Source organism: Lithobates pipiens, unplaced genomic scaffold (assembly GCF_037356315.1).
Source record: "Lithobates pipiens isolate NorthernLeopardFrog02 unplaced genomic scaffold, aLitPip1_a1.2 Scaffold_1, whole genome shotgun sequence".
NCBI classification, from domain to species: domain Eukaryota; kingdom Metazoa; phylum Chordata; class Amphibia; order Anura; family Ranidae; genus Lithobates; species Lithobates pipiens.
The window spans coordinates 121,236,134-121,259,694 of NW_027507685.1; the positions used below are offsets into that span (position 1 = coordinate 121,236,134).

General features: G+C 43.0%; 1 protein-coding gene across 1 annotated transcript; it reads right to left on the bottom strand.

Moving 5' to 3' along the window:
- Positions 1 to 3,086: 3,086 nt before the first annotated feature.
- On the bottom strand, positions 3,087 to 10,459 carry LOC143974194 (lysozyme C-1-like). Its single transcript, XM_077475346.1, has 4 exons — positions 10,198 to 10,459; positions 8,323 to 8,481; positions 6,536 to 6,614; positions 3,087 to 3,265 (listed from the first exon to the last, which is right to left on the bottom strand). Exons 1-4 carry the CDS (start codon positions 10,442 to 10,444, stop codon positions 3,199 to 3,201), a joined length of 552 nt encoding a protein of 183 aa, XP_077331472.1. The 5' UTR covers positions 10,445 to 10,459; the 3' UTR covers positions 3,087 to 3,198.
- Positions 10,460 to 23,561: the final 13,102 nt, after the last annotated feature.

A 23,561-nucleotide genomic window follows, 5' to 3' on the forward strand; every position in this document is an offset into this window, starting at 1 on the left:
TCCCAAACAAAATTGACGTCCTTTTTTTCCCACAAATAGAGCTTTATTTTGGTGGTATTTGATCACCCCTGCGGTTTTTATTTTTTGCGCTATAAACAAAAATAGAGCGACAATTTTTAAAAAAACGCATTATTTTTTACTTTTTGTTATAATAAATATCCCCCAAAAATATATAAAAAAACATTTTTTTCCTTCAGTTTAGGCCGATACGTATTCTTCTACATATTTTTGGTAAAAAAAAATCGCAATAAGCGATTATTGATTGGTTTGCGCAAAAGTTATAGCGTTTACAAAATAGGGATAGTTTTATAGCATTTTTATTAATAATTTTTTATTATTTTTTTTTACTAGTAATGGCGGCGATCAGCGATTTTTATTGTGAGGGGACCCATTGGACATTTTTGACACATTTTTGGGACCATTGTCATTTATACAGTAATCACTGCTATATAAATGCAGTGATTCCTGTGTAAATTACACTGGCAGTGAAGGGGTTAACCAGTGGGTGACAGTGTAGGGGTTAAGTGTTCCTAGGGGTGAGTTACTAACTGTGGGGGGGTTGGGCTTTCATTTAGTGAACACTGATCTCTGCTCCAATCACATGGAGCAGAGATCAGCGTCACTAGTTGCTAGGCAGAATGGAGAAATGTTGTTTACACGGCATTTCCTCCATTCAGCCATCCCGTGAGACGATCGCGGGGATGCCCGCGGCGATCGAGTCCGTGGGTCCCGCGACCAGACTCACGGGGGTCCCGACCAGCGCGGGAGCTGCACAAATCTGGCCTTTATGGAAGAGTGGCAAGAAGAAAGCCATTTCTCAAAGATATCCATAAAAAGTCTCGTCTAAAGTTTGCCACAAGCCACCTGGGAGACACACCAAACATGTGGAAGAAGGTGCTCTGGTCAGATGAAACCAAAATCGAAATTTTGCCCACAATGCAAAACGATATGTTTGGCGTAAAAGCAACACAGCTCATCACCCTCAACACACCATCCCCACTGTCAAACATGGTGGTGGCAGCATCATGGTTTGGGCCTGCTTTTCTTCAGCAGGGACAGGGAAGATGGTTAAAATTGAGGGGAAGATGGATGCAGCCAAATATAGGATCATTCTGGATGAAAACCTGTTGGAGTCTGCAAAAGACCTGAAACTGGGACGGAGATTTATCTTCCAACAAGACAATGATCCCAAACATACAGCAAAATCTACAAAGGAATGGTTCACAAATAAACGTATCCAGGTGTTAGAATGGCCAAGTCAAAGTCCAGACCTGAATCCAATCGAGAATCTGTGGAAAGAGCTGAAAACTGCTGTTCACAAACACTCTCCATCCAACCTCACTGAGCTCGAGCTGTTTTGCAAGGAAGAATGGGCAAGAATTTCAGTCTCTCGATGTGCAAAACTGATAGAGACATACCCCAAGTGACTTGCAACTGTAATCGCAGCAAAAGGTGGCTCTACAAAGTATTAACACAAGGGGGCCGAATAATTTTGCACGCCCCACTTTTCATTTTTTTATTAGTTCAAAAAGTTTCAAAAATCCAATAGATTTCGTTCCACTTCACAATTGTGTCCCACTTGTTGGTGATTCTTCACAAAAAATTAAAATTTTATATTTTTATGTTTGAAGCCTGAAATGTGGCAAAAGGTTGAAAAGTTCAAGGGGGGCCGAATACTTTCGCAAGGCACTGTAGTTACTTAATGTAGTTAAAGTTGGTAATATGTGTTCATATTATGTAGATGTTTGGTTATATGACATTACATGATCAGCACATTACTTCAAGTATAGAGTGTTACATGTGGGCTTGTCAATCAAACTCTGAGTTAGTATCCTTTTGTATAGCATATTGCTGAAGTTAGCAGAAATGAATGTGTGCCATAAAAGGTTCTAGGATTTTGTGAGGTTATGATGTTCACATGTAACATATAAAGCCAACATTTCCATATTGAAAGACACAGACACACACACACACCCACTAATGAGATGACTCTCACATATTCACACAAAGACACTTTGATAAGTTGGGACAGCTGAATGCTCCCAGAAGTCTAAGAACGTCATTTCCTGCTTTTTCTTGGGCTACACGAGACAGCATGAATAGAAGACAGCAGGCATGAAGCACACATGCTTTCATAAGCTTATTACAGCTTTATAACTATTTATTCTATTTCATATATTTTTACCCACACTGAACTGAACTATTATACTTTTTACATTGTATTTATGATGCCAATTGTGTGACAATAAACTCACACTTTGTTTTAAGTCACTCTGACTATCAATGCTATTTATCTGGAAATGACCTTGAGATACAAGAATATTATATATCAAAATTATTCTTCACAGACTGAGTGCACCAACTCATCCCTAAAGACTTATACCCATTTTTTTTTTTGTCAAGAGCATTGGTCCTCTGCCTTACCCTTGCCCAAGTTTGCATAAAATAACTGTTTATGGCTTTTTCCCCATTCTTGCTTTTTTTTTTTTTCATTGATATGGTTCAGACATTCTGAACCCAAGCTAGCCTGTCCTCCAGTTCTGACACCCAGAAATGCTTTGCCTTTGTCGAGTCAAGTCTGGCCACACATCCCCTAGCTGAATTGGTCCTCAGCACAGGAAGTGCCTGGTTTAAAAATCATCAGCCTGTGTTTGTGATAATGTCAGCTTCTTGGCTCCCTGTCTGTTTCCATGCCTGACCCAGAACTGCTATGACTATCTTGGATTATGTGTGTATGTAACCTGCCCTGATCTCAGAACTGTTTTTGCTATGCTTGCTCACTACCTGCCCTGACTTTGGACTGTTCCCGGATTCCGCTATCAGCTGCTGTCTGCTGCTTTACCACCCTTGGGGCTACAGGTCATCTTCCTAGTCTCAGTCGCTCAGTCCTGGTGCCATCTGGCCCGAAACTATAACATCATGTTCTAAGACCTGGGGGGGTAACAAAGTACTGGTAGGCCTGCTGGCCTTAAGAAAGCAGAGGCTGGTACAGGCAGAAGAAATATAAGCCCACTATAGTTCCTGACCTAGGCATGGGGCTGATCACATTATTATACACTCCAAACAGAAAATAGACAATGCATGAATAATTTGGAACAGAATTTATTCCATCCAGTCACACATTCAAGAGTCATCTGATGTTCTTCTGGCACTGGGAGTGGAAGACGAAGGAACTTGAATGGTTTCTACATCATCTCCTCACAAAGCACATCCGCTGATGAAGCTGCTCAAATCCTTGTTCTTACAGTAATTGTTCCAGGCCACCCTTTGAAGATTAATAAATAAGATAATGTATAATTATTTCGTGATACTACTACACAAATCAGAAATTGATATACTGCTCTGATAATTGTTTTTTTTCAGCCATAATTGTGACACAATTAAAGGACAACATTTTGATTTCTCTAAAATATATTTCTTTGAAATGCAATTTCAAAAACAGAAGACTTTCCAATTTTTAACTTCACATTTTACATGTACATTAATTATGGACTTTTTGTAGAAGCTTTTATTTATAGATTAAAACTGAACACATTGTTTATGGTCACTTCTCAATAACAAAAGATGTACAACCAAAAGCTTTAGTTTAAATTCTTCTAGCTCTATCGCTTTTTTCCCAACTTAGCTGACTGAGAGCACATGACCATATCATCTACAGTTCTCAAAGATAACACTGTGTACATGATTTTTCTGGGACCATACAACCACAGACTAAAGGTTATGCACTTAGTGGTTGCAAACAAAGTAGCTCTGCCATTATGTAGGTTCACCCATACATATAGGAATCTACATAAACAGACACACAAGACAGGAACTAAACATGTGCAAATTGTTTCAGTCCAAATGTAAATTCAGCCAAATTTTGGTTATTTGGTGATTCGGATGTATCCGAATCTCTGAATAGAATAGTAACAAATTTTATTGAAATTAGTTTTGTTCATTAGTTTTCTAACTAATTCAAATTTTTTGTAGAAATTCGAAATTGCATTGGTCTAAAAATTAACTCTCCCCCCCCCCCTTCTTTCCTGGCCTGCCAGGCTGCATGCTCAGACAAGGGCCTGGTATGACATTCTTTTGTTTAAGTTCATCTGTCAGCGGGGAAGCCCGCTGACAGCTGATGAGTCATCGGTCGTTAAGGATGCGGCAGCCGGCTTCCCAGCCAGCTCCTTAACCACTTGAGATCCGCGCTATAGCCAAATGACGGCTACAGCGCGGATCTCCTTTTCCGGGATGACGTCAATAGACGTAGTCCCGTGCACGAGCGCCCTGCGCGCCCCCTGAGGGGCGCGCGCGGCGCGCTCTGTGTTCGGCGAGTCTACGAGACTCGCCTGATCACCGATCTGTGCAAGGGGTCGATCCCGACCCCTTATCACGTGATCAGCTGTCAGCCAATGACAGCTGATCATGTGATATAATGGAGCCGGTAATCTGCTATTATTCCTCCTCGCGCTGACAGCGCGAAGAGAAAAAAAAAAGCCGATCACTGGCGGCCGTGATCGGGACATCAGTCCCGATCATGGCCAGCCCTGCTAGTGCCCACCTGCCCCCTGCCAGTGCCCACCTGCCCCCTGCCAGTGTCACAATAGAAAAAATAAAGGGCCCCCCGTCAGTGCCACCCAGCAGTGCCCATAGTGCCACCCAGCAGTGCCCACAGTGCCACCCAGCAGTGCCCACAGTGCCACCCAGCAATGCCACCCAGCATTGCCCACAGTGCCACCCAGCAGTGCCCACAATCTGCCTCAACATAGGTGCTGCACCCCAGTGCCACATATCCGTGCCCATCAGTGTCATCTACCAGTGCCCAGCAGTGCCGCCCATCAGTGCCCAGCAGTGCCACCTATCAGAGCCACCTATCAGTGCCCATCAGTCCCATCTATCAGTGGTACCTATCAGTGCCCATCCGTGCCACCCATCCGTGCCACCCATCTGTGGCACCCATCATGCCACCTTATCTGTGCCCATCTTTGCCCATCAGTGCCGCCTTATCTGTGCCCATCGGTGCCGCTTTATCTGTGCCTATTAGTGCCGCCTTAACTATGCCTATCAGTGCCCACCAGTGCAGCCTATCAGTGCCCACCAATGCAGCCCATCAGTGCCCACCAATGCAGCCCATCAGTGCCCACCAGTGCAGCCCATCAGTGCCGCCTCATCAGCACACTTCAATGAAGGAGAAAAATGACCCGTTTGCAAAATTTTATAACAAACTATTAAACATGATATTTTTTTTTTTTTTGCATCTTTTTTTGTTTGTTTAGCAAAAAATAAAACTCAGAGCTGTAATTAAATACCACCAAAAGAAAGCTCTATTTGTGGGAAAAAAATGATAAAAATTTCATTTGGGTACAGTGTTGTATGCCCGCGCAATTGTCATTCAAAGTGCATCAGCGCTGAAAGCTGAATATTGGTCTGGGACTGAGGGGGGTTTAAGTGCCCAGTAAGCAAGTGGTTAACAACTAGCTATTCTTCACACAGAACTAGAAAATTATTAAACTAAATGTAATGAAGCGAAACTAAACGAATTCCGAAACAAATCGACAAAACAAAATTAGTAACATAACTAATCTATCCGAAAGGAAACAAAACAAATTTTTCCATTCTGCACATACAATATCTAACAGGAACTCCATTTTTGTTTTTGACTTGTTGGTACACCAATGACTGGGATAAAGCTTCAAACATAACCAGGCAGACTTTGAAAACAGGGTGGTTGCTAGAAGGGCAGGATTAAACATCCCTAAAACTATAGGGCTTTTAAAGTGGTTGTAAACCCTTACAAACCACTTTGACCTACAGGTAAGCCTAGATTAAGGCTTACCTGTAGGTCCAAGAAATATCTCCTAAACCTACACGGTTTAGGAGATATTTGCTGAAAGACAGGCACCACTGTCTACGGCGCATGCGCCGTAGACAGCAGCGCGCAGGCGCACTGAGCGCGCCGCAGTTAACACCGATATGCCGCGAGTGGCGGCTCCCGTGCGCATGTGCGGGAGTGACGTCATCGCGGCTCCGACAAATGACAGCGCCGGAGCAGCAAAACCCACCAAGAAGATGGAGGCTCCGGACTACAGGGGACAGCGGTCACTTCGCTGGCTCCTGTGTCAGGTAAGTGACACATAATGGACTACTATGCGATGCATAGTAGTCCATTATGCTTTACCTTTGCAGGGAGTCAAAGAGGAAGTAAACCCATCAGGGTTTACTTCCTCCTTAAGGCTTATAGACATAGCAGTCTGGAAGGTGTACAATGTACGGATAAGAATAAGAACACAGGACTCACCATTAAACCTCTGTAGACAATCCTAAATTACTGGAGCATATTACATCATAATACAAAAGGCATGAGCTGCTTACAAAATATTACAGTTTACATACAAGCAAAGAAAAAAAATCACACCATCTATTAAATACACCCCAAACAAAATCCACAAGAAAATATGTAAAGAAAAGTATTAGAAAAGAAAAGAAAGTATTAGGTGAATACATCTATGACATTGCTTATTATCATCAGTAAAGGGTTATTTAACAAGGTACGTACCAGGCTCCCATGCCATTGGGGTCACGAACAACTCTCTTGGCACAGGTAATGTCATCAGTAATGTCATCATTCATCAAACCTAGAAAAGAATATAATGAAAATGTGTTATAAAATTAGATAGCGAGTAATTCCCCCCAAAAAAAGTACAGGAATAGTAAGGAATGCTAGGTATACACTCAGTTTACTCATTACTGTACAGTTTCGTCATTACTGTACATGTCCCACTGGTTGCATTCCCATAGATTAGAGATAGACCCGCCTTGCAGAAGCACCTTGATAGTGATCTTTACCTTCCACAGACATTTGCTACATCCAACAAAGTCTAAAATGTTAGCAGGTTTTGGTTAGGTCTCCACTGCCTGGATGAAAACTGTGAATTTTTTGCAATAAAATTCAATGTAAATGTAGCACCCTCTAGTGTGCTAGAATAGTGTAGGTTTTTTTAAGCGTAGGTAAATTTGTGTGTTTTTGTGATCTGGGTTGGGAGTAGCTCAAAGTATTGATGGGTGACTCACAGGTAGTGTCCTAATTCATTTCAGAATCTTCTGGTACTTTCTGGAGGTGAGAGGGGAGGTGAAACCACATGGGGTGTTCTAAGGAGCCCTGACCAATCCATAATCTGCAAAGAGGGCTGGGGAGTGTTCACACAGTTGGAAGGACTGGGGGGCATGCCTGATAGGACTGAGATGTAGCAGTCTGGGATGGGTGCAGAACCAGTCTGGAGGATGGTGGTGGCATGGGCATTGTAAAGGGGGAGCTTCAGCCAGGAGGGCTGGCAGTGCCTGAAGAGGTGGTACTGGGAGAAATAGCCACAGGGACAGCTAGCACTGGGACTGTTCTACAATTTTGCTACACCATAGGGGGCTTGAGGTCCCTACCTGTAAAGAGTATCTGCTTTAGGCCTGGCTGAGCCAATGTCAGGCCTACAGTGCTAGCTAGTCTGGAAAGAGAAAGGAAGCGATGTGCAGGAGGAGAGAAGAGTGATGATCTTAAAGGAAGCGATGTTCAGGAGGAGAAGAGGAGTGTTCATATTGAGATGTATAGTAGTCCCAACTTTGACTTTAATCACCTGGGCATCTTATAAGTTCCCCATCCCTATCCAAGTTTTAGCCCACAGCTGAATTTATGTCTAGAAATCCCACAGAAGAACAGGGATAGAATACCATGGCTAAAATGCAGGCATTGCATTGGTCCTGTGCCTTTGGCTTTCCAAATTGTTCTATGTAGTCCAGGCTGTACTTTCAAAAGGGGCTTTAACTTAGGTACACTTCAATATCCTATTGGCTGCCTAGGCTTCCATAGGTAGGATGCCAGCATGGGCAGGTGGCACTTAAATTTAATGCCAGCCCTGCCCCTGCCAGCAGTGGGCACCCTGGGTAATAGGCTAGCATATAAATAGTTTAGGCAGGAAGCTCCCACTCTCTTTTGGTCATGGGAAGCACTAAAGATCAAGTTACAGAAAGATGTAGGTTTTATTTATATATCTTAGAGTTACTCATTATGGGAGAAGCAGGGCAGGAGGAAAGCAGGACTTTATGTACTACAGTATGCACAAATCTGGCTAGGGTTGCAGGACTCTAGGCAACCCTTGTAAGACTGGGTTATTGCTCCACTCACACACTCTCTATCAATCAACCGTTTTGTTTGTAACAGACACAATGTGCTTTTACATATGGTTCATTGCTGTAAATATTAGAAGGATCACTTTCTCATAATGTACTGTATATAAAGTCAGTTTTTTTTACCTTGGCAAAAGGTTATGCAAAATTTCTCAAGGAGTTACTCACTATTGCAGCTGATGCTACAACCGACCACGGCTCCAGAAGTCTTGCCGTCATTGCACCACCAGTAGCTGTTGATCTGGAAGACTCCATAGTCGGTGCTCCAGCCATTGTCGTTCACAGCATTAGTGGTGTAACGGCTCTCGTAGTAAGCCATGCACATCCCTAGGAGAAAAAAAGAAAAATGCTACAGCTTAAATTATGTCCACTGTAGCAGTAGAATATCTCACAAACCTCTAACTTCACCTTTGTGTAAGTAGTCAGATGCAGTATGAATCGTATTCATTTTCTTAACGATTACATTATTTTTTGACAATCCGTTATAAACTTACATGAAAAATCTCCTCTAATGTTGTGAGAGTTGCCCGTCTGCTGACCATCACTTTCCACAACATCCTACCAGGGCTGGACTTGGGAGAAAAAATTTGGCCTTGGACTTCATCCAGACCGGCCCACTTTAATTTTGCAAACAAGCACAGAAACAGTATATAAACTATACGCAATTGTGCAAAAAAACATAAGTAGCATAACATAAGGAGTACTCACTAACCTCTTATTATTTCACTCATTCTCCTCTGTATTTTTCTCATCCTTCTCATATCACTGCGTGAAGTTGGAGGCGAACCACGCAGCCATTACTTTCACAGGCTGTCACAAAAACCGGCCCACTGAGCCATCAGCCCACCGGGAAACTCCTTGAAGTCCAGATGGCCAGTACATGCCTGCATCCTACCTTGCAGCTTCCCCTGCTGCTTACGTTGCATTTGCAAGGACTACATATCCCATGGTACATTCTGCTGGCAATGCCTATGTGTGCATGACCACCTAGGCTAACATTGAGGGGTGTTTACAGGCAGAAAGAAACAGGACACCGCTAGAAGCGTCATTTAAAATGCCTAGTGTGCATGAGGCCTTGGGAATAATTTGTGGCTGTATATTCAGATTCATCAGTAGCTGGTTCTCTTTTATTTTAGGTCTTCCAGGAAGACAAAGTAGGCACAACAGTGGCAGCTGGTGCTCAAAATTTTTGAGGGGGTGCAAACAAACTGAAAAAAAAACATCAAATGCTCCCACTGTGCCATCAAATGCTCCCATTGTTCCATCAAATGCTCCCACTCTGCCCAGCACTTACCCTGTCTCAGCGGGGCAGCGAGTCGTGGCAGCGAGCGGTTTCCTCCATGTCCTCGATGTCTTCTCCCTTCCTCTCCAAAGATTGGATGACTGATGGGCGTCCAATCACAGCGCCTGTCGTTTTAGCCAATCAGGTGACAGGTAACAGACCCGAGCACCTCATTGGCGGAGAGGCGGTTCAGTGTTAGGAAAGCGAATATTCATTCGCTTTTCTAACACAGCTGAGTGAGCATGGCGCTCGCTGTTTACATTTTTTGACGCCTAATAGAGCCTATGATTCTAATCAGGTGCTTCAAAAAAATTCTCTGCAACTGTAATTCAGGCACCCGGTGCCCAAAAAGAAGCCGGCCATCAGAATAGGGGGTGGCAGTAGCGGCCATAGATAGATTCATGCAATGCGTGAATCTATCTATTGGTGTTAGAGGGGTGGCTGGAGAGAGGGGGCAGCGCCATTGAGGCACACCATATGATAAAAAGGTAGGAGACGTCTTGCAAGTAACTGGAATATAAGATCCATACAGTGTGAATAAGTGACTTGTTTTTTTTTCAGCTGGAGACGCCTGGAGCTGCATGCTCCAACCCTGACAATAATAGAACCATTCCTAAACTATATACATGCAATAATGAATCCTCTGAGTGAATTTCAAATTTGCTGTAAATCTAATGACTGCAGTCAAAGTGGTAAAGCCAAAACTATTTATATGGAAGGTCGAGGATGGTGAAGATAAATGGTAGCTGGTCCATACGTACAGTTAGCCAGGCTGTAGCCATAGTATCCATCCAAACCACCGGCTTTCAGGACCTTGGCCAGCTCACATTTTGTGAACACTTTGGCCTCACTGGCAGCGAAGAGAGCGAGGAAGAGGAGACAGAAGACAGTCTTCATTCTGATTGTTTCTGGACTCGTGTTTGTAGTCTGAACAGGAGCAACACTGACTGGCACAGCCAAGCTATATATGTCTGCGGGCTTGTTTATACAGATATAATCATCAGACATAATTAACCATTAACCAGCATTATATAAACACATTGCAGAGACTTATTGGAATTGCTGGTTATGTACAGTAAGCTTGGCCTTGGGTCAGAAGAAAATATAGGCCATACATGATGCCGTTTTTTGTTGTTTTTCATTCAGCCAGCCTCTTGACTGCAGCACTGATCAAGCTAAAATGTACTAACAAGCCAGTTTATGAAAAGTCGATTGATAGAATTCTTATAAACGGGAACGGCCATACGTGGATCAAAACTCAGCCAGTTGCTGCTGAAGGAGTTGAATTTTGTTCCATGTATGGCTAGCTTTAGGTATTTGTAACATTTTGATAGACCTCCAGGGGTCCCTTCTGCTTCCTTATGCACTCTGTGGGTTGAAATACATATCAAATATGTTGTACTGTTTTAAAAGAAAAGCTTTTAAATCTTTTTTGGATGGGGTGGAAAGGGGGTATAAAAAAATAGAAAAAGCCCTCGGCGCTCAGCTCCTCCCAAAATAAGGATCAATCTAGTACTCAATTTTGTGACTTTCACAAAGGTCTTCTGTATTCAGAGTAACACTGAGGTTGATTTACTATAGGCAAAAATACTGTGCACTGCAAGTTGCTCTAGATCCAAGGGGAAGCTCTGAAATGAGGGGAAGCTCTGCTGATTTCTATCATCCAATCATGTGCAAGCAAAAATGCATTTTTTATTTTATTTTCCTTGCATGTCCCCCTCAGATCTAGAGAAACTTGGAGTGCACAGACTATTTACCTTTAGTAAATCAACCCTATTCCCCGAATTGTGATCCAAGTCCCACATTATTCACTACAACCGGCTGCTCTTGGTTAAAACTAGGAAAATCTTCAACACTGAATAAAACAAAAAAATTCCAGAGCACACTGGCCTGGTGAAATCATTAAAGCTAAATTCCCGGTATGGATATTTTTTCATAGCTTCATTGGTCCAGCTTGGACAATTGTAACCATACATATGCCATATCTAGCCAATGCCGCTGAAAGCTGTAGTAGGCACTGCTTCCACAGTGATCTCCACTAGCTTCTGAGTCCTGTGCTGAGCTGTTTCCCTGCTTTCTACTGAATACAGGAGGTCATCTGCTCAGTGCAGGCATCATTCAGAGATAGCTTTGCATTTTCTCACTGCCTGCAAATCATTCTCTGATTGGATGAGTCAGAGACTGTGATATCACCACCCCACCTCTGCACCTCATCTAAGCAAAAAATGGCTTTGCAAGGACAAAAACACACTTTTTTTTTCTCAGCGAGGGTGGGTGGTTTGAACATCTAAAAATGTTTTTATTCGCTGTCTGTACCTTTCCTGCTGACCCCTGAACTCCCCATGGATTGTCCTAGTATCACAGGTAAAGAAAGTGAGGAAAAAGCTAACATGGAGAAAGAGAAACCTACATAAATATATAATTCTTCTCCATTCTATTCAAAGCTTAAGGTAATAGTAAAGGTTTGATTTTTATTTAAAAAACAAAAACAAATGTCATTCTCATCTGCTCTGTGCAATGGTTTTGCACAGAGCAGCCTTGATCTTCTTGGGTCCACGCTCCCTCACCAAGTGCTCCTATAGCAAGCCACTTGCTCTGGGGACACTTGTACATGCTCGCTTGTCCATCCATAAGACAAGAACTCCTATTCTTCACTTCAACAGCACAGTCACTGTTCAGAGAGTGATATCATTGCAGGCATCAAGCTGGGGCATAAAGCCCCAAGTTCAGAGACTTTCTAGACTGACCAGCAGCATTGAGGGACCCAGGTGAGTTATAAATGCTTCTGGTGACTGTACCTCACCTTAACCCATGCCCCTTCATATAGGGTTGACACCTCATCCCTTTAAACTCAAACACATAAGAATTACACAGGTTCTGAGGCTAATTAAATGCAGTTAAGGCACCAAGTGAGTTTAATTATCACCTTACTCACCCACAGGCAGGGGCAGACTGACAACTCATGGGGCCCTCGGGCAATAGGAGATTATGGGGCCCCCAGGCAATCAGAGATTATGGGGCCACACAGTATACACGCACACACACACACACAATATGCACAGACATGTTTCTATTGGCTGAGAAGGTACTGGAGAGGTTGGGCAGCTATAATCTCAGGATTTTTAGACCAAAAGGATGTCGGTAAGGGACATTTCAGCGACAGATGTAAAAAAAAACACAGATTTTTTACACACTGTCCCTGGTTTTACTGAGCCTGGCAGCCCTGATGGGGCCCCCAAGTGGCCCGGGGCCCTCGGGCAGTGCCTGAGTGGCCGAATGGTCAGTCCGCCCCTGCTCACAGGACCTGTGTAATTAATACAGTATGTGTTTGAGTTTAAAGGGATGAGGTGGCAACTCTACCTTCATACCACCTCACCTTCTTTCCTCCAGTCACAGAACCTTCCTCAATTTCTTCCTGGTTACTAAGCCCCAGGGGCACGCAGCGGCTCAAAATCCTGAGGACATCCTATGACGTCCGGTCAGGACTTTGAAACCACTTTGCAGCCGTCATTTGCCAATAGGGCAGGCGGCAAGTGGTTAAAACTTTGGGATCAGTTTTTACATGTTTTCTGTTACTATCAGTGTTTAATTTGTCTTTAGCCCCATAACTACAGTGCATCTCTCTTATAGGTCCCATTTACATGTGCATATGAGGCCATTTGTGATTAGTGGTGGATAGCAAGCCCCCATTGAAAGCAATAGGAGGATGACAATTCCCATAGCTATTTGTGGCTGATTGCATGTAATCTCTCATTTAGTGATTACCTGCAGATGACCAACCCTAGACGCAGATGGTCTGTATCCAGGTCTCATCATTCACAGGTAATGAGTGATTACATGTGAATGGCTGCAAATAGCTTTGGGAGCTGTCAGCCTCCTATTGCTGGCATTTTATGGGTTTCCCATAGCTAACTGAAAACGGCCCAATTCACAAGTGTGAATGGGGCTCTTTATGTTTAATTAATGTATGACATTAGGTTAATGATAAGGCTCTTGTAGAGCCACGCCCATTTTAAAAGTACATTTCAGCCTAAACTGGTTTGCTGGATGCACAGCTAAAAAGGTGCCTCGGGAAATGTTTTAAACTGTTACCAACTACTGTATGTAGGACAGTGTACAATGGAAGTACCCTACAGGTAAGTGGACAGAGAAAGAATAAAAAGACCAAAGCACTATGTCCCTGAGCATAGATGAATATCAAATTGTGCACATGTGCATGTATGAAACTGCAAAATAATAATAACCTCCAGGATAGCCCAATATTGTCTAAATACAAGTGGCATGCATGTGCTTTCATAACTGGAATTTTTGTGTGCTTTGTGTATTTCTTCCACATGCGTGCAGTAATCCAGTGTGAAACATTGTATATATAAAGTGCTGCGCTATGAATATATGTGAAAAACAATGTGATAATTGAATAAATTCTGTTGCTATATTACTATCAATATAATATATATTATATATAGATATCTATATCTATATATATATATATAGATATATATATAGATATATATACACATACAAAAACTGTATATATAGCACAAGCCCCTAAGAGGCTGCTTGGATTTACCTGCTCATCTTCACTGCCATGACCTGATGAACATTCCAACTCACCTGACACTCTGGGTTCAGACATCTTTGCACCACTTCAAAGCAATAAGTCAGACAACTCTGTGCGTTTATATTCTGATAATGTTTACTAGGACAGTTCAAAGGAGATATTGTAACAGAAAGGAGGTGATAGATCTTCTGAGTTTTAGACAACAGCGCCAACTCAGCAAAGGAATTCCTCCCTATAACACAAGTCAAGATATTTGCATGTAAACAGTCTATTATATACACATGTACAGTGGAGTACTGCTTGCACCTGAAAGGATAAACAAGGTTAAATGGTTGTACTGAACACTTTTAATAAGGGAAAACCTCGCCCAGCCTGTAAACCTTAAACCCTAATGAGAGGTCAGACTTAATGGCAATGGTATAAGGGCCCTTGAAGCAATAATGACAGCATTGTCCCCATTGCAGATCTAATGGTTTTCACCGACACATATTGTTATGGATTTATTTCTGGTACAAAATCAGAATGTATCTTCTATTCTGCCTCTGACTCTAATTCAATGTGATGTGAGTGCATGCATGCAAAAGAATTAACACTGAGACAGTGTTCAGTGTAAAAGCTCCTCATCAACTCCCTCCTTTATTCAAATTACAGTTCCTTTATAGTCAAAGTGACATAAACAACCGTCATCACATATTTGTGTGTATATGATTGGTTCATCTATATATCATCCTCTTCCTGTCCAACATCTGTCTCCAGGGACTGAGTACATTCCAGGATATAGGCTCCATCTTGCCACGCCACGGTGGGAGGGAGGGAAAAGAAGGAGTAAAGACAAGTATGAGCTTGTTAACCGCATGCCGACCAGCCGTTGCAGTTATACTGCGGCAACATGGCTCGGCTGTGTGAATCGCCGTCAGGATACGTCTGTACCATAGATGGCCACTAGAGGGCGTACCATATATGGCCACTAGGGGCGAGCGCACCCGTCAAGCCACTGCGAGTGCTCCCGTGATTGCTCGGAGCACACAGAGAACCCGGAACTGTGTGTGTAAACACACAATTTCCAGTTCTCTGAGGGGAGAACTGACAGATCGTCTGTTATCTTCCCTGCACAGTCCCCACCCCCCTTCAGTTACAACACAAACTAGGACACACTTAATCCCTTCACTGCCCTCTAGTGTAAACCCCTTCACTGCCAGTGACATTTTACAGTAATCAGTGCATTTTTAATCGCACTGATCGCTGTATCAATGCCAATGGTCCCAAAAATGTGTCAAAATTGTCCGACGTGTCCGCCATAATGTCGTAGTCATAATAAAAATCGCTGATCACCATCATTACTAGTAAAAAAAATTATTAATAAAAATGCCATAAAACTATCCCCTATTTTGTAGACGCTATAACTTTTGCGCAAACCAATCAATATACGCTTATTGTGATTTTTTTTTACCAAAAATATGTAGAAGAACACATATTGGCTTAAAATGAGGGGGAAAAACATTTTTATATATTTTTTGGGGATATTTATTATAGCAAAAAGTAAAAAATTATGCATTTTTTTTTCACAATTGTCACTCTTTTTTTGTTTAATAGTGCAAAAAATAAAAACCGCAGATGTGATCAAATACCCTCAAAAGAAAGTTCTATTTGTGGGGAAAAAAGGACTATGATTTTGTTTGGGAGCCACGTCACGCGCAATTGTCAGTTAAAGCGACACAGTGCTGAATATCAAAAAGTGCTCTGGTCTTTGGCCAGCCAAATGGTCCGGGTCTTAAGTGGTTAATTGTAATCAATAAGATGTAATAGCAAGCAATAAGATTTATTGAAATGGTAGATGCTAAAAGGTGTCTATGCACAGTGTTCAAGATAGGTTCAGTAAAGTATTCCCAAGGTAAAAATGTCTGTGCAAAGTGTTCCAGTGAAACAGTAAGAAAGTATTTATAAAAGTGGGCGATTGCCCTCTCACCAATGACCAGGCCAATTTAATGCCTAGCAGACAGCAGTTCCTGAAGCGACACACATGCAGCAGATCCGCTGTTCCTATCTCCCGATGGGAAGTGTAGAATACAGGTTGCCAGACGACCTATGTGGTACTGGATGGATGTCCGACGAATGGCAAGCAGTGCTAGGCCCTTTTCATCCTGGTTGGAATGTTTACACCGCATGGTAGGCCGCGACCTCTCTCTCTCCATGCATGGAGAGGTCCGTCTCGCATCAGGCCCAGGAGGAAGAGACCGCAGGACAGGGCTTTGGCTGCTTATATAGTTCCTCCCAGCAATCTCTCCGATGGCAGCAAAGATCCCTGGGATATGTAGTCCAGGCACAGGGAAATGGGAAGCAATTATCAGTCTGTAGAACGACTAGTCCCACAATCCCTTTATTTTGACTCATTAATATGATGTCAATTGATAACACTGAGCACTAGAGGGACATGCAATGCATAGAAATACCAGAGGAACACTGTACTTTATAATTGCAGTCCACATTGGTACATCCTCCCACCCACTTGAAAGTCTTTGGTCCCTAAAGACAGATCACAACCTATGGGATCACTTTACTGTATCATAAACTGAATACTTAATCATCTGATAAAGTCGAAGTTGTATCAGCTAACAACTAACCCAACGAGGGATCTTCTAACAGCAAATTATATACACAGTTTCAGGTTCAAGTTCTACTTCGGGTTCTGGTTCTGATTTCAGAACCGCCTTTCTCTCAGTGAGGTCAGTAGGAGGAGTGGGGGTATCCATTACACTCGGCACTTCACTGAGTTCCATCTTGAACTTCTCATTTCCCGTCAGTGGGTGTGGATCTGATGTATCAATTTCAGGCAAAGGGAGACACATCTCCTGAAGGAGAAACCCATGACCAATCAAGAGTTAATTCTTTATCATCACAAGTTTTCCGTGCCCTAGGTCTCAGCGTAGGGGACTTATAAGTCTCCAAGCAAGGGGATGAGGGTACACGAACAGCCTCTGATATGACCAGTAAATGGTTTCAATGCCAAGTCTGTCTTCCCTTTGGGAGCGATTCTGGTACACAGGGAGCCCAGGTAATCATTCACAGACAATGTAGGGTTGGAAATGCCATTGATCAGCCAGCTTATGCTTCCCTGGCACCCCTAGATTGCGCGACGACACTTGATCTCAACACTCAATCTCTAGGTTGTAAATTGGGAACCCTCATTCTGAGATCAAAGTTTTTCTTGTTCCTTTGTTCTCTGATGGTGGAGGCCTCCTTGACTTTCTTCCGAAGTCTGTCAATGTACCCCCTATAAGAGGCTTGGGAGATGTAGATCTGGAACATCCCCAGATCACAGGTAGACAAGCTTCTCTCCCGGACATTAGTCTGTAGGATCCAGTAGAATCAATTGAGGTGCTATTATAAGCATGAACTACTGCAGCAATATGATCGCCCCAGCGCTGTTTCTTCCCTAATGGGAGAGTCCCCAACATGTTCAGCAAGGTACGGTTGAAACATTCAGGTTGTGGATCCCCTTGAGAATGATAAGGATTAGTCCTGGATTTCTTTATGTTCAAGAGTTCACATAACCCTCTGATAAGCTTGCTCTCAAAGTCCTGACCTTGATCCAAATTCAGGCACTGAGGCAGCCCTTGAGTCTTTGCCACAGTACTATTTTGTTGATCTCTAGTGGGAAAAGCTTGAGCATATTGGGTGAAATGATCTGTCACAACCAGGACATTACTTTGTCCACTCAGGTCAGGTTCCAGACACAAAAAATCAATGCACACCAACTCCATGGGTCCCTGGCTTTGAAGATGGCCCATTGGGGCAGCACTGCCTGCTAAGGTCTTTCTCTGAATGCATCTGATGCAAGAGCGACAGTAACTTTTCACCTCTGTTCTCATGGACAGCCAGTGTTTTTCAGGGAGGAACAGTTGACTCACACCTCCTGGTTCCTCATAGGGACCTCTTCAATATATGACCCCATCTTCCAACTTCATTTGCTCCCACTCTCTATGGATCACTTTGGCCTCCTTGATGGGGCTATTCACCAGTATCTGAGGGTCTTGGGTGGACAGCGATTTCCTTATCAGACTTTCCAATGGATCTTCCCCCGTTGATCTCATGTCCTCTTTTGTCAGCTGAGGCAATTCCTGGCCCCCGTAATTGGGTCAAATTTCAGTAATAATTTGGCACTCCTGTGGGTTGGCGCCTACGGTCATCTCTGCTGGTGTCCATGTGTAATTCATACGGTTTAGATGGATCAACGTATGCCAAGACCGGTGCTTCAACCAGGCTATCCTTCAGCTGTTCAAAAGACCTTTCACACTTTCCTCTCCATTGTTCCTGGATGGAATAACGAGGCTTCCTGGGCCTCCCTTCTAAGTTCTCTGCTGGTCTCCCTCTGTTTGCTTCTGTAACAGCTCGTTCAACGGCAGAGCAATCTGTGAGAAGTTCTTCACAAATCTTCTGTAGTACGAGCATAAACCCAAGAGTGACCTCAACTCTGTGACGGTATTTGGGCTGGGCCAGGAAGTGACATCCTCCAACTTTTGAGGGTCAGTTGTTATTCCCCTGGCTGACACCACATGCCCTAGGTACGTGACTGAGGTCTGGTAGAACTGGCACTTCTATAAAAACAGCTTCAACCCCTCGATGTGTAGACACTGGAAACTTTCTCCAACTGAGCTTCATGTTCCTCCAATGTTCTGCCGAACACAATGATATCATCGAGGTAAACTAACACTTCCCCCAAGTTCATATCGCCCACAGGGTTGTCCCTCAGTCTTTGGAAAGTAGCAGGAGCCCCTGTTAATCCCTGTTGCATTCGGTCAAACTTGAAAAACCCTAGAGCACTGAAGAAGGCCGTCTTTTCTCAGTCATCTGGATGTATGGGGATCTGGTAATATCCACTCTTTAAATCCAGTACACTGATTCACTTGGCCCCTGATAAGCATTGTAGGGCTTCTTCTATGTGAGGGGTTGTGTACTGATCTGGGATAGTTCTTCAGTTCAAAGTTCAGTAGTCAATGCACATCCGAAGAGACCCATTCTTCTTCCTCACTACCATGATCAAGGAGGCATAGGGGCTCCTGAACTCCTTAATAACCCCTGATCTCTTCAATTCAGCCAGCTGCTCTTGAAGATCTTCTAGATCACACAAGGGGATTCGCCTGGCCCTTTCTTGAAATGGCTTATCTTCGGTCAGTTTAATTCCATGTTGACCACTCCAGGCACAACCCACATCAAAGTCATTCTTGGGGAACATTTTGTCCCATCGAGCTATTTAAGCTTTGATCCTCTCCTCCCAAGCAGGGGTTAGATTTGGGCAGTGAACTGTGGTTCTTCTTTCGCCTTCCTTCTTCTCATCCCCTGCCACTAGGGTGGCGGTTCTCACTTTTCTGATCACCATACGGGGATTCAGGCTGATTGGGTGACTAGTGATGTTCCTTAGACTGCCAGGAATTCGTCCCCCATTTCTTCGTAAGGCCGAGTGGGTACGATCTCCGGGACCAATGCTATTCCAGCCTCCTCTGCTGAATCAGCCTCTACCACCACATTAGGACCCAGCTGGTCTGAGGACAGCTTGACCGTAGCCTTCAGACAGGCCCTCTCCCCAGGCTGCAACACCTTCTCATGGGTATCCAATCGCTACAGTCTTCCCACTACTTCAGCAGGTGCCTTCTTCTCTTGTAACACTCACTGGAATGCTTGCCTCAGCTGAGGATAAATCTTTCCTACAGGAGTGCCCTTCAAGGCCAGAGGAGTGAGTAGTCTCCTCACAAGATTGGTATTGATGCCTATCAATAAGGAATTTCGGCCTGCCCCAGGAGGTGAGGGACAGACGACAGCCAGCATGTCGAAAGTTTCTGTTTTTTCTGCCACGGCAGGATTGAACGTTATCTTAATGGGTATGTATCCATCGTATGGGCACTTTTGGGTCCCTATGCCCCAGATCTCTAACTCTTCAAGCTTGCACAAAGGGATATGCTTCAAGTACTTGTGGTAGAAATCCCGATACAGCAACATCGCCTGAGCTCCAGTATCCAGTAGTGCTTGTGTATAGATGCCCTTGACTTGTACCAAGACTATAGGGGAGGGTCCCACTAAGTTCTTTGGTAGGTTCCTCGCAGGTGGCTCTATAGTTTCTGCCCTAACCAAACTTTTTGGGGGCGATGGAGTTGGTCTAACTATTAGTTCAGTGTGCATTGATCTCCTGCCTCTGTTTTCCCTTCATTGAGGATTTTGTTTCTTTTGCTTGTTTAGGTAAAGAAGGGGTAGAAGTAACAGATGACTTTAATTTCAAAGCCATTGTATCTCATTTTTAGGGACTCATTAATGACAGGAATAGTACCACTGGATTGGCGCAGCGCCAATGTGGGGCCTATTTTTAAAAAGGGAACAAAGTCTTTACCAAGTAATTATAGACCTGTTAGTTTAACTTCTATAATTGGGAAGATACTGGAGAGAATAATAAAATACCACATAGACGAGTTCTTGCAGGAAAACAATATTTTAAGCAACAGACAGCACGGTTTCCTGAAAGACAGAAGTTGTCAGACAAACCTGATTTCTTTTTATGAGGAGGTAAGTAAAACCTTGGACAGAGGGGCGGCAGTGGACGTGGTATACTTGGATTTTGCAAAAGCGTTCGATACAGTTCCGCGCACACGGCTCATGTGTAAGGTAAAGTCTACAGGTTTGGAAATATCAGTTTGTAAATGGATAGAAAACTGGCTAAAAGACATAATTCAGAGAGTAGTGGTTAATGATTCTTACTCTGAATGGTCTAAGGTTATTAGTGGTGTACCCCGAGGTTCAGTGCTGGGACCCTTACTTTTTAATATCTTTATAAATGATACTGGGTCTGGGATCAAAAGTAACATTTCTGTCTTTGCAGATGACACCAAGCTATGCAGTGGAATAACGTCCTTACAGGATGTCTCCAATTTACAAGCCGACCTCAATGCTCTGTCTAATTGGGTGACTATGTGGCAGATGAGGTTTAATGTTGAGAATGTAAAGTTATGCACTTGGGGGCTAAGAATATGCATGCATAATACATCTTAGGGGGCATACAACTGGGGAGATCCATAGTGGAGAAGGATCTGGGGTTTTGGTAGATCATAAGCTCAATAATAGCATGCAATGCCAAGCTGGGGTTTCCACAGCGAGCAAAGTCCTTTCCTGTATTAAGAGAGGTATGGACTCCATAGAGAGAGAGAGAGATCATTTTGCCCCTGTTCAAATCATTATCTCATCTGGAATATGCAATCCGTTTTGGGGACCAGTTCTCAAAAAGGATATTGGGGAACTGGAGAAAGTGCAGAGAAGGGTAACCAAACTGATAAGAGGCATGGATGAGCTCAGCTATGAGGAAAGTTTAGAGGAACTGAATTTATTCACTCTTGATAAGAGGAGAGTAAGGGGAGATATGATCAACATGAACAAATATATAAGGGGTCCATATAGTGAACTTGGTGTCGAGTTATTCACTTTACAGTCAACACAGAGGACAAGGGGGCACTCTTTACGTCTAGAGGAAAAGAGATTTTATCTCCAAATAAGGAAAGGTTTCTTCACAGTAAGAGCTGTAAAAATGTTAAATAGACTCCCTGCAGAGGTGGTTCTGGCCAGCTCAGCGGATTGCTTTAAAAAAGGCCTGGATTATTTCCTAAGTGATATTAATTATTTCTTTATTTCTTTTTTTTGTGGTTGATCTAGATAGACTTGTGTCTTTTTTCAACCTGACTATGTAACTATGTAACTATGACTTGCATCGTTTCCTTTTCTTGCTTTTTTTTCTTGGCTTTGGAGCGCAGTTTGCCTTTGGTAGTCTCAACTAGCTGCTTCCCTGAGGTCCCCTGAGTTTCCCGCTGGCTTTGGGAAGAGTAATTTTTGTAATTCTCTCAGAACTTCAGTGAGTAATTGAGACCCGATGCCAGATTTGGGGCACTCAGCTCGGAAGTGTCCAAACTCTCCACACCCATAACATCTCTTCTTTCGCCCCTGGTAGGGTTTTTGCTCACCTTGACGAGTCCCTTGTTCCTGGGCCTTCGCTTGGATCTCCATCACTCTCATCAGAGCATGATACATTTGAGTTTGGGCTTGAGCTACCTGAGCTACCCAATCAGCACAATGGGTTCTAATCCTCAATAAACAACAAGTGAGTGGACACCCTAAACCACCATCCACAGCATCCACCCTCACACTAATGGAGCTGAGGCAGACAACAAGCTGGAGAGGCAGGCACCTCTCCAACTGGAAACCATCCACTACTCCAACAAGCATACGTCTAAAAAAAAATCTACATTTCCATTTATATGAACATGATTAAAATGAGTTAATAATAAACATAAAAACAAATACATGAACAGACTAAAACTTATGGAATGCAATAGCAGTACAAATGAAATGATAAAAATATAAAAATAATAAATGAAATAAATGAAACAATAAATGTTATGGAATCAGGTAAATGATAACATTGTCAAAAAGGACCAGGGGAAAACTAGTACGAATTACTTATAAAGCAGTTTATATCTATATCTACATTTAGGCCTCATATATCCACTAGGCTATATATCCACAAGGTTTCCCTTTTCTGAAAATTCTCTCCTCCCCAATGTCTACAGTTTTTTTCTATGCCCCAAAATGTCAAGCCCTCCAGGGGTCTCTATAATTGTAAAGGCAAAAGTGCTTGGAAACCTTATGACCTTAATATCCACTTTTAATGTGGTAAATATGCTCTCTGAGTCACGAAGACATTGTAATATATAGAACACGCCCTCAGAGTTGCATGAAACAAATTCTTTGATCATAACACTCCTATTACTAGCTCGAATTAGAAAATATTTTTTCTTTCTATCATTGCCACTAACTGTGTTTTCAGATGCCTGGGGGTGCTATTAAGAATTAATAGCACCCCTGCAAAAGAGCGGCTAGTTTTGCCTGCATGTCTCTTATGTTTGAGCCTAGGCTAATGTTTTATCAAGAAGAGTTTAATGTACATACATTTATCAGCATGTGTTAATGTTTAAAAAAACAGTGTTATGTATGCATAGTGTAACATTATATACAGGGCTGAATTTAGATATCATGCAGTCCTAGCCACACTTGACTGATCGATCCACCACTTGAGTTATGCTTATTTTAACCACTTCCCATCTAGACATTTTGAGTACAGCACTCAAGAATATGTTAATGAAACCAAGCAAAGTTAAAAAAGCATGCTTTATTAATACAAAAGATACAAAACATTTCAGATATAATTAAAAGCAAATTGCGTGGGGGGGGGGGGGGGGGGAATGGTTTGGACATGGCAGAGTGAAGACCTCTGTAGCTTGAGTTCCCCGATTCTTACGCTTTGCTTCAGCTAAAAAAAAGGCTAAAGATACACAGAAGCTCTCTGCTAGAGCTAAAATCAAATGTTTCTTTGCCAGCTCTGCTCATCCTCAGACAATCGAAGCCAAACCAGCAATGGTGGACACACATGGCAGGTTACAGAAATCTGCTCTTCTCTGGGGACTGCTGGCTTCACCTTCATGTCTCCCTACCTGACTCCTTGCTCACCCCTCCAGGCCTGCTGCAACTGGCAAT